Source organism: Pristiophorus japonicus, chromosome 2 (genome assembly GCF_044704955.1).
Source record: "Pristiophorus japonicus isolate sPriJap1 chromosome 2, sPriJap1.hap1, whole genome shotgun sequence".
Taxonomy (NCBI): Eukaryota; Metazoa; Chordata; class Chondrichthyes; family Pristiophoridae; genus Pristiophorus; species Pristiophorus japonicus.
Window position 1 is genome coordinate 103,889,005 of NC_091978.1, and position 12,142 is coordinate 103,901,146.

The 12,142-nt window shown below is 48.8% G+C and overlaps 1 protein-coding gene across 3 annotated transcripts in view; it reads left to right on the plus strand.

The window, feature by feature from the left end:
* The window catches only part of atp8b5b (ATPase phospholipid transporting 8B5b), a 506,562-nt gene that overhangs the window by 300,662 nt on the left and 193,758 nt on the right, over positions 1-12,142 (plus strand). For all 3 annotated transcript variants that reach the window (XR_011588690.1, XM_070868497.1, XM_070868507.1), the window contains exons 12-13: positions 8,067-8,155; positions 9,973-10,169. Coding sequence is in view for 2 of the 3 variants with exons in the window: in XM_070868497.1 (XP_070724598.1) it covers positions 8,067-8,155; positions 9,973-10,169 (286 nt within the window). In the remaining variant the exon portion in view is untranslated. The remainder of the gene's footprint in view (positions 1-8,066; positions 8,156-9,972; positions 10,170-12,142) is intronic.

The window sequence follows — 12,142 nt, forward strand, 5'->3', positions numbered from 1 at the left end:
ATCTTTATACTTACATTTCTGTGGAGCCAGGAGTCCAAAAATACTACAGGCCGCTGTTGGCCCGGGCTCATCCACAATTCGGTTCACCTAATCCCTCCCCAGACCAACCTGTGGGCCTGCTTGCCATCAGAGGCAGATGATTTTCCTGATGCCCTGACCCTGTTTTGGGACATAAGAACATAAGAACATAAGAATTAGGAACAGGAGTAGGCCATCTAGCCCCTCGAGCCTGCTCCGCCACTCGACAAGATCATGGCTGATCTGGCCGTGGACTCAGCTCCACTTACCCACCCGCTCCCCATAACCCTTAATTCCCTTATTGGTTAAAAATCTATCGATCTGTGATTTGAATACATTCAATGAGCTAGCCTCAACTGCTTCCTTGGGCAGAGAATTCCACAGATTCACAACCCTCTGGGAGAAGAAATTCCTTCTCAACTCTGTTTTAAATTGGCTCTCCCGTATTTTGAGGCTGTGCCCCCAAGTTCTAGTCTCCCCGACCAGTGGAAACAACCTCTCTGCCTCTATCTTGTCTATCCCTTTCATTATTTTAAATATTTCTATAAGATCACCCTCATCCTTCTGAACTCCCAACGAGTAAAGACCCCAGTCTACTCAATCTATCATCATAAGGTAACCTCCTCATCTCCGGAATCAGCCTAGTGAATCGTCTCTGTACCCCCTCCAAAGCTAGTATACCCTTCCTGAAGTAAGGTGACCAAAACTGCACGCAGTACTCCAGGTGCGGCCTCACCAAACCCTGTACAGTTGCAGCAGGATCTCCCTGCTTTTGTACTCCATCCCTCTCGCAATGAAGGCCAACATTCCATTCGCCTTCTTGATTACCTGCAGCACTTGCAAACTAACTTTTTGGGATTCATGCACAAGGACTCTCGGCTTACGCCGATGACGTGCTCCTCGCGGTAGAGGATCCCGCTGACCTGCGGAGGATGCATGAGTGCCAGGAGATTTACTCGGCCGCGTCCTCCGCCAGGATCAACTGGGAGAAATGTTCCGGACTCCTGGTGGGTCAGTGGCGGGTGGACTCCCTGCCGGAGGAGCTCAGGCCTTTTGCCTGGAGCACGACCCATCTCCTCTATCTGGGAGTCTACCTTAGCCCCGACGAGGAAGCCTGGCCGGCGAACTGGCAGGAGCTGGAGGCCAAGGTCACCGCTCGCCTAGGGCGCTGGACAGGACTGCTCCGAGTGCTGTCCTACAGGGGTCGAGCGCTAGTCATAAACCAGCTGGTGGCCGCAATGTTGTGGTACCGGCTGGTCACTTTGACCCCTCCCCCTGCGTTTGTCGCCAAGATACAGAAGAAGCTGGTGGACTTCTTCTGGAACAACAGGAAGCACTGGGTCTCTGCCGCGGTCTTGAGTCTCCCGCTTGAGGAGGGCGGTCAGTCGTTGGTGTGCGTCAGCGCCCAGCTCGCGACTTTCCGTCTTCAGACCCTGCAGAGGTACCTTTACGTCGAGCCCCCTCCTAGGTGGTGCGCTCTGGCGAGGTATTTCTTCCGCCAGCAGCGCGACCTCAATTATGACACGCAGCTCCTGTTTGTGAACTTGGGGGGTGCCAGGACCGCCCTCCGGGAGCTACCTGTCTTTTACAGGGAACTCATCAGGGTCTGGAACAAAGTCTCCACTAAGCGCAGCTCTCCGCCGGCTGGAGTGGCGGCCGTCCTGCAGGAACCGCTGCTCGGGAATCCGTACCTCCACGGCCGAGGTTTTATGTGGCGGTCGGAAGAGAGGGCTGTGGCTGGTGAGGTGACCAGGGTCAGGGACCTGCTCGATGGCGGAGGAGCGGGCTGGATGGCGCCAGACACGCTGGCGCGGCGCCTAAACTCTGCCAACGTCCGCCACGCGGCCGATGCCATCGAGTCGCTTAAAACAGCTCTGGGCCCTGACTCCGTTAGGTGCATCGAGGAGGCTCAAGCACGTGGGGAGATCCCGTCCGAACTGACCCCCGTCCGGACGGAATTCCTCATTGGCGCCAAACCCCGGAACCTCTCTCGGGGGTCGGCGCCTCACAACTTGAGCCGCCTCGGGGAAATCCCCTCCGTGCCTTTCAGTTCCGCGCGGAGGGGTTTCCTGTACGGGCTGCTCCTGCACACTCTCAACTTTGCCATCCTCGCCGGCCGTCCGGACACGCCATGGCGTACCATCTTGCCGTCCGGAGGAGGCGGGGGTCCCCGATGGAGGGCACTCTACGCAGGGGTCCTCCCACTATTCATCGGGGACTTGGCCTGGAGGGTGGTGCACGGAGCAGTGCCGTGCAATAAATTTTTAAGCCGGTTCACGGACTCCCAGGCCGCCTGCAATTTCTGCGGTCTGGAGGAGTCCGTGTTCCATGTTTTTATCGAGTGCACGAGGTTGCAGCCCCTGTTCCATTATTTGAAGGGGCTGCTCCTGAAATTCTGGCTGCACTTCAGTCCCACTCTCCTGATCTTTGGGCACCCTGTGCGGAGGGGAGCGGGTAGGTCCGAAGGCCTCCTCGTAGGACTGCTCCTGGGCACGGCCAAGGGTGCCATCAGCCGGTCCAGGCAGCGGGCGGTCGAGGGGGTCGTTCAACCTGACTGCCTGTCTCTCTTCCGCTCTTACATCCGGTCCAGGGTGTCCTTGGAGATGGAGCACGCGGTGTGCACCGGTACGCTCGCAGCCTTCCGCGAGAGGTGGGCACCGGAGGGACTGGAGTGCATCATCACGCCCGGCAACCAAATTTTAATTTGATTTAACGTTTTAAAGTTTAATTTGTTTTAATTGCCGGTGCTTTTAGTGTCCCCTTCCCTTTTATAGGGGGCACTGGAAAAATGTGATTTTAGCGCCCAAAAAAAAACCAAAAAAAAAATTAAAAACACAAAAAAAAACAAAAAAAGGAAAAAAGGGCCTTGTAAATGTCTGGTGTGTCACCCAGGTCGGGTGGCACGGTTTAATGTTTTATGTTTTTGCAGGTGATCTCCAAAAAGAAGTTCATGCACAAGGACTCTCGGCTTACGCCGATGACGTGCTCCTCGCGGTAGAGGATCCCGCTGACCTGCGGAGGATGCGTGAGTGCCAGGAGATTTACTCGGCCGCGTCCTCTGCCAGGATCAACTGGGAGAAATGTTCCGGACTCCTGGTGGGTCAGTGGCGGGTGGACTCCCTGCCGGAGGAGCTCAGGCCTTTTGCCTGGAGCACGACCCATCTCCTCTATCTGGGAGTCTACCTTAGCCCCGACGAGGGAGCCTGGCCGGCGAACTGGCAGGAGCTGGAGGCCAAGGTCGCCGCTCGCCTAGGGCGCTGGACAGGACTGCTCCGAGTGCTGTCCTACAGGGGTCGAGCGCTAGTCATAAACCAGCTGGTGGCCGCAATGTTGTGGTACCGGCTGGTCACTTTGACCCCTCCCCCTGCGTTTGTCGCCAAGATACAGAAGAAGCTGGTGGACTTCTTCTGGAACAACAGGAAGCACTGGGTCTCTGCTGCGGTCTTGAGTCTCCCGCTTGAGGAGGGCGGTCAGTCGTTGGTGTGCGTCAGCGCCCAGCTCGCGACTTTCCGTCTTCAGACCCTGCAGAGATACCTTTACGTCGAGCCCCCTCCTAGGTGGTGCGCTCTGGCGAGGTATTTCTTCCGCCAGCAGCGTGACCTCAATTATGACACGCAGCTCCTGTTTGTGAACTTGGGGGTTGCCAGGACCGCCCTCCGGGAGCTGCCTGTCTTTTACAGGGAACTCATCAGGGTCTGGAACAAAGTCTCCACCAAGCGCAGCTCTCCGCCGGCTGGAGTGGCGGCCGTCCTGCAGGAGCCGCTGCTCGGAAATCCGTACCTCCACGACCGAGGTTTTATGTGGCGGTCGGAAGAGAGGGCTGTGGCTGGTGAGGTGACCAGGGTCAGGGACCTGCTCGATGGCGGAGGAGCGGGCTGGATGGCGCCAGACACGCTGGCGCGGCGCCTAAACTCTGCCAACGTCCGCCACGCGGCCGATGCCATCGAGTCGCTAAAAACAGCTCTGGGCCCTGACTCCGTTAGGTGCATCGAGGAGGCTCAAGCATGTGGGGAGATCCCGTCCGAACTGACCCCCGTCCGGACGGAATTCCTCATCGGCGCCAAACCCCGGAACCTCCCTCGGGGGCCGGCGCCTCACAACTTGAGCCGCCTCGGGGAAATCCCCTCCGTGCCTTTCAGTTCCGCGCGGAGGGGTTTCCTGTACGGGCTGCTCCTGCACACTCTCAACTTTGCCATCCTCGCCGGCCGTCCGGACACGCCATGGCGTACCATCTTGCCGTCCGGAGGAGGCGGAGGTCCCCGATGGAGGGCACTCTACGCAGGGGTCCTCCCACTATTCATCGGGGACTTGGCCTGGAGGGTGGTGCACGGAGCAGTGCCGTGCAATAAATTTTTAAGCCGGTTCACGGACTCCCAGGCCGCCTGCAATTTCTGCGGTCTGGAGGAGTCCGTGTTCCATGTTTTTATCGAGTGCACAAGGTTGCAGCCTCTGTTCCATTATTTGAAGGGGCTGCTCCTGAAATTCTGGCTGCACTTCAGTCCCACTCTCCTGATCTTTGGGCACCCTGTGCGGAGGGGAGCGGGTAGGTCCGAAGGCCTCTTCGTAGGACTGCTCCTGGGCACGGCCAAGGGTGCCATCAGCCGGTCCAGGCAGCGGGCGGTCGAGGGGGTCGTTCAACCTGACTGCCTGCCTCTCTTCCGCTCTTACATCCGGTCCAGGGTGTCCTTGGAGATGGAGCACGCGGTGTCCACCGGTACGCTCGCGGCCTTCCGCGAGAGGTGGGCACCGGAGGGACTGGAGTGCATCATCACGCCCGGCAACCAAATTTTAATTTGATTTTACGTTTTAAAGTTTAATTTGTTTTAATTGCCGGTGCTTTTAGTGTCCCCTTCCCTTTTATAGGGGGCACTGGAAAAATGTGATTTTAGCGCCCAAAAAAAAAATTAAAAACACAAAAAAAAAAAGGAAAAAAGGGCCTTGTAAATGTCTGGTGTGTCACCCAGGTCGGGTGGCACGGTTTAATGTTTTATGTTTTTGCAGGTGAACTCCAAAAGGAGTTTCATGCACAAGGTCCCCCAGGTCCCTCTGCACCGCAGCATGTTGTAATTTCTCCCCATTCAAATAATATTCCCTTTTACTGTTTTTTTTCCCAAGGTGGATGACCTCACATTTTCCGACATTGTATTCCATCTGCCAAACCTTAGCCCATTCGCTTAACCTATCTAAATCTCTTTGCAGCCTCTCTGTGTCCTCCACACAACCCACTTTCCCACTAATCTTTGTGTCATCTGCAAATTTTGTTACACTACACTCTGTCCCCTCTTCCAGGTCATCTATGTATATTGTAAACAGTTGTGGTCCCAGCACCGATCCCTGTGTCACACCACTAACCACCGATTTCCAATCCGAAAAGGACCCATTTATCCCGACTCTCTGGTTTCTGTTCGCCAGCCAATTCTCGATCCATGTTAATACATTTCCTCTGACTCCGCGTACCTTTATCTTCTGCAGTAACCTTTTGTGTGGCACCTTATCGAATGCCTTTTAGAAATCTAAATGCACCACATCCATCGGTACACCTCTATCCACCACTGATGGTTGAGCAGATATAATGAGGGATGTTCAAGGGGCCAGAATTTGAGGTGCGCAGACATTTTGTGCGATTGTGAGACTGAAAAAGATTATAAAGAGATAGGGAGGGGCGAGGCCATGGAGTGATTTGTAAACAAGGATAAGAATTTTGAAATCGAGGGGTTGTTTAACCAGGAGTCAATGTAGGTCAGAAAGCACAGGGGTGATAGGTGATCATGACATGGCGCGAGTTAGGTCATGGGCTGCTGAGTTTTGGTAGTTTACGTCGTATAGAATGTGGGAGACCAGCCAGGAGTGAGTTGGAGTAGTCAAGTCTAAAGGTAACAAAGGCATGAATGAGAGTTTCAGCAGCAGAAGAGCTGAGGCAGGGGCAGAGGCGGGCAATATTACGGAAGTGGAAAAAAGCGGTTTTAGTTATGCCCTGGATATGTGGCCGGAAACTCATTTTAGGGTCAAATATGACACCTAGGTTGCGAACAGTCTTGTTCACCCTCAGATTGCTGCTAGGGAGAGGGATGGAGTCAATGGTTAGGGAATGCAGTTTGTAGCAGGGACCAAAGATAATGGATTCGGTCTTCCCAATATTTAATGGGAGAAAATTTCTGCTCATGTCAAACAAGCAATTTGACAATTTAAATACCAAGCAGGGATCGAGAGAAGTGGTGGAGAGTTAGAGCTGGGTGTCGTCAGCTTACATGTGGAAACTGATTGTGTTTTCGGATGATATCTTCATGGGGCAGCATATAGATGTGAAATAAGAGGGGGCCAAGGACAGACCTTGGGGGACACCAGAGGTAACGATGCGGGAGTGGGAACAGAAGCCATTGCAGGAGATTTTCTGGCTACGATTAGATAGATAAGAATGGAACCAAGCGAGTGCATTCCCACCTAGCTGGATGATGGTGGAGAGGCGTTGGAGGAGGATGGAGTGGTCAGTTGTGTCAAAGGCTGCAAACAGGTCCTGAAGGATGAGGAGGGATAGTTTACCTTTGTCACACTCACAAAGGATGTCATTTGTGACTTTGATGAGAGCCCTTTCGGTACTGTGGCAGGGGCGAAAACCTGATTGAAGGGATTCAAACATTGAATTCATGGAAAGATGGTCACGGATTTGGAAGGTGACAACACATTCAAGTACTTTGGACAGGAAAAGGAGGTTGGAGTTGGGGCGATAGCTAGTAAGCAAAGTGGGGTCAAGGGTTGTTTTTTTGAGGAGAGGGGTGATGACAGCAGATTTGAAGGAGAGGGGAACAGTACCTGAGGAGAGAGAAATGTTAACAATGTCGACTAACATGGGAGCCAAAAAAGGAGGTTGGGTGGTCAGCAGTTTAGTGGGAATAGGGTCAAGGGAGCAGGAAGTGGGTCTCATGGACAAGATGATCTTGGAGAGATCAAGAGGGGAGATTAAAGAGAAAGATGTGAGTTTAGGGTTAGGGCAGGTGAGAGCCTCAGATGAAATTTGGCCCTGTGGGCTAGATGAAAGAAGGAAACTCACAGAGGTGCTGATCGGATGGTCTGAATCTTTAAGACAAAGAAGTCCATGAGCTCCTCACACTTGTTGTTGGAGGTGAGTGTGATGGAGACAGAGGAGAGGGGTTTAAGGAGACGGTTAGCAGAAGAATTTAATAGTTTAAGAATTTACAGAATTTAATTCCCCCTTTCCCCCCACCTCAGCACTAGTCCTGGAAAGTTAAAATTCCCCCCAAAGAGAAGGTTGGGGCCAGTAATTGGAAAGAATGGAGCTGTAGAGAGTTGGTTTTATTGCACATAACAATATACAGTGTTCGTAGACTCAAACAGCACAGAAGGAGTCCATTCAGCCCATTGTGCCTGTGCCGGCACTTTGAAAGAGCTATCCTATTACTCTCACTTCACTGCACTTTCCGCATAGCCCTGAAACTTTTTCCTTTTCTGGTAAAGTTATTGTCATATATCCAATTCCCTTTTGAAAGTCGCTATTGAATCTGCTTCCATCACCCATTCAGATTGTGCATTCCAGATCATAATAACTCGTTGCGTAAAAACACCCCCGGTTCCAATGATCTTAAATCTGTGTCCCCTGATTACTGACCCTCCTGCCATTGGATACAATTTCTTCCTATCTACTCTATCAAAATCCCTCATAATTTTGAACACCTCAATCAAATCTCCCCATAACCTTCTCTGCTCTAAGGAGAACAATCCCTGCTTCTCTAGTCTCTCCACCTAACTGAAGACCCTCATCTCTGGTAACATTCTAGTCAATCTCCTTCTGCACTCTCTCCAAGGCCTTGACATCCTTCCTAAACTGTGGTGCCCAAAATTGTACACAGCAGTCCAGCTGGGGCCTAACCAGTGATTTATAAAGGTTTACCATAACGTCCTTGCTTTTGTACTCTGTGCTTCTATTTATAAAGCTAAGGATCCCATATGCTTTTTTACAGTGGTGTTATAGCACCATTCTGAATATGTTGCATGGTATTTCTTACATATAACTTATCACTTCTTATTTCAAGGACAAGACACAAAACTAATGCAGAATAGTGGACTGTCAGCTTTTAAGCGAACTAGTATAGATCGACTGATGAATGTTATCGTCTTATGGGTAAGTGTATATAATGAATTAATTTCCTTTCTTTAGGGTCAACCAATACAGTATAAATAATCATTGATGCGTTGTGGTGCAGAGTTTTCAAACAAATCAGTTGAATGGAACCAACTTTTAAAGGGCATTAAAATCTTGTTGAAATTTTGCCGCGCATTCTTGAAAACACTACGCTAGATTTGAGTATATTGGCAACACGGAGAAGTTTGCAACAGAAGCTCTTGCTGCATCTTTTCTCAAGCAGTTTAAAACATCATTATTTAAATGAATTATTTCAAATTTATTGTGTCATACACTCAAAGTGGTATATTGATATGTGACGATTCTAGTGTCCAGCTCCATTCACAATTTCACCGATAATTTAAGTAGCCCACGCCAGCTTACAACACAACCTGGAAAACCTTGGATTGACAAGTGCAAGGTTACATTCACACTACATGAGTGCCAGGTAATGATCATCTTGAACAACTGAAAGCTCAGCTATCACCACTTAATCTTAAATGGAACCCTTCCTCTACCATCAGCATCGTGGGGATCACCAAGAAACTTAACTGGACCAGCCATATCAACACTGTTGCTACAAAAGGAGAGCAGAGATTGAGTACTCTGTAATGAGTATCTCCTGACCCTTCAAAGCTTCTCCATTATCTAAGTCGGATGTGTGATGGAGTACTCACCACTCGCCTGAATGGGCGCAGCCGCAACAATACTCACGAAGCTTGACACCATCTAGGACATATCAATTTGCTAGATTGGTGCTCTATGCTTCTGGATCCACTGCACTGCCAGTGGAAAATGACTGCTCTATTTATGATCTACAGGATGCACTATAGCAACTCAACAAGGTTCCTTCAACAGCTTCTCCCTATGATGTCTATCACTGAGAAGGAGCATCATTACCACCAAATTATCTTCCAAGTAACAAACTATCCTGAATTGTACATGTATCACCATTCCTTCATTGTCGCTGTGTCAATATTAAGGCATTCCCTATTTAATACTTGTGAAAGCTCATTACCACAATGACTGCAACAGTTCAAGGAAAAGGCCCACCATCAACTACTCTGGGTAACTAGGGATGGAGAACGGAGCTGCAATAACCTCTCTCGGTTTCGGCGAGGGTTTTGGTAGAGCGGCGAAAGCGAAAGTCCAGGAAATTAAGGCGTAGAATGAATAGTGGCATAACTCACGCCATAATTTCCGTGGACTTTTGCACTGGAAAATAGATCCAATGACGTACATACATCATTCCATTGGCATAAGTCTCTCGGAAATTCCCGCTCAAATGTCTTGCAAGACAGATTACATTGTTCCCTTAAAATCAGCATGATTTAAATTTTAGTGAACGAACCACTTTGATTCAGTTTAGTTCAATCAGAATTCATACCAGATATTTTTAAATTTAATTTCACAGAAATATATTGTGCACGTGGGGGAAAGTGACCTGGAAGTAACTACTCCCAAAATTTAGCTTGTGTCCCCTGAATTTGAAAAAATAGTGACATTTTAGAAGAAGCTTTACCTGTCACCCTGTTTAAAAAAAATTGCATGTACATCTTAAGTTACTTTGTTTATGTCTGTATTTTAATTAGTCACAGTTTCTTTTGAATATAGTCCAATGGCAGTAATTTCCATGGGGGTTCTCACGATCTCCCTAACTATTTCTCCAGAGTTTACACTACTCTCCACTTAAGTTACAGCGGGAGATTGGAAACCCCGCCTCCCCCCCAACCCCGCCAAATCAACATAACTAATGAAGGAAGCATTACTTACTGCTGACCTCAAAATAACATTGATGTTTTGTTCTGTGATTGCAGATTTTTGGCTTCCTTGTCTTCATGTGTTCAGTACTGGCTATTGGAAATAGCATCTGGGAATCTTATAAAGGGTACTACTTTCAGGTCTACTTGCTTTGGGACTACGACACTCCTAATTCTTCCTTCTCTGGATTTCTTATGTTCTGGTCATATGTGATCATTCTGAATACTGTTGTCCCAATTTCCCTATATGTGAGGTAGGTGTTTTAACATACAGTCTAGTGTTATTTAAAAAATTATTTGAGTTATTGTATCATTCACTAGATATGCTCAGTCATGCCACAACCAGTTGTGAATGGTGGTGTACAATTTTTTTTTATTCGTTCAAGAATTCATTCACCACCTTTTCAAGGACAATTAGGGATGGGCAATAAATGCTGGCCTTACTGCCCACACCCTGGAACTAATAAAAAACATATACTCGCTGATCTCTTGTAGTATTGGCTCATATACAAACTTAACATTTGTATCATTTTCAATGGCCCCCATATTGGTGGCCTTACCGTTGACTGCCGCCGAGTTTTCCTGCCATTTTCCTCTCGCTCCCAGTTTCCACTTGGGTTGGAGCGGGCGGGAGAACGCCGGGAACAGCCCGCTAACGTCCTCTGGCGGCCAAGTCGCGTAAGTGGCCTCCCGCCCGCCGAGATGCCAGATTAGTGCGGGCGGGAGTCGGCGCCAGCAGGGGGAAGGACCGCTGTGTGGAGGCTGTTCTTACCCAGACGGTAGGTATGAAGACCTGCAAAAGAAAGTTAGTGAACATTTTAAAAAAATATTTTTACAGCGTCTTACCTGGATGGTGTTCTGGTGAATTTTTTTTTGGGATGTTTTTACTTTACAGGTCTTCCACCCTCCCTGGGCCCTACTCCAACCTCGCCGGCATTTGGGCAGCAAGCTCCTTTGCCGCCGAGATTGAGAGCGCCGCTGCCGCCCAGATTGATGGCGCAAGCCATTATTTTGCCGCCAGGCAGTACAGCCACCTCTTTTAGAGGAATCTTTCAGGCAAAGTACCGCCCGGTCTCTCAGCGGTCCATTGTGCAGCAAATGGGCAGGCCTTGCAGGTCATGAAAACCCGGGCCTATATCTTTCTGTTTGCTTCTCTCCCACTGTACCATTCTTTCTTTTCTCCTTTCTTTTGTTTTCTTTCTGACACACTTTCATAATCTATTTATCTTCCTGCCTACAACTCAGTTTCTGCCCCCTCTTTCTGTAATTCTGTCCCCACTCCAGTATATCTTTCATTTGTTTCTGTATGCTTCTCACTCCATCTCATCTCTTTTTATCTTTCTGCATCCGACTCGCTTTCTTAATCTTTCTGCCTTCTCTTTTATAATTCTCACCTTCCCTCTGTCTCCACTCCTATATAACTCTCATGTTCCCTGTATGTCTCTTGCAATGTTTCTCTTTCTCTGTAAATCTACATTTTATTTTCTCACAGTTTTTTATGTCAACTGCTCTATGTGCAGTGATTTCTCTCATTTTCTTTCTATACCTCTCTCACTCTCTCCTTTGGAGGTGTCTCATCTGTACCTGGATACAAAACCAGAGTTTTCCTCTCTGGCAACAGCATTCTCTTAGATGTGTGCAGCCATCACAGAAATACTTCAATTACTTTGGTTGCAAGGAAATTAAATGATGATGCATTCTTCCAATCCAGCCTCCAGCACCACATGGGTGACCTGTTTTTTTAATCCCGTTTTATTCTTGTAAGTTTTGAGAAATAAGTTTTTGAGAGACTGACACACAGCTGCTGTCCCTTTGATCTTGGAATTCCACTAAACAACTCCAATAAATCTTGAAATTTTAACAGCAAATGGCAGTTCATTTCTCTCAACCATCTAGATAGAAACTAGAAGTTGGAGACTGGGACCAGAATCTGTTAAGGAGCATTTGGCAAGATTCTGAGAGAGAGTGGGTGGACATGGACAGGCCTGGGATGAAAGAAAAGTGATAACTTTCTTGACTACATTTTGTTAACTCGAAGAATTGGAGGTCTTTAGCCATCTCAGGATGACTTTTCAATTTGCTGCTAGAGTGTAAAATGGGCATTGTGAATCAGCCACCCATTATATAAACTGCCAATTTTCATTTCCATTATAGGTTGCCGATCCACAACGCCAGTTTTACACTCCAGCATCAAGTTGTAAATCTACCCTCTCAATTCTAACCAATA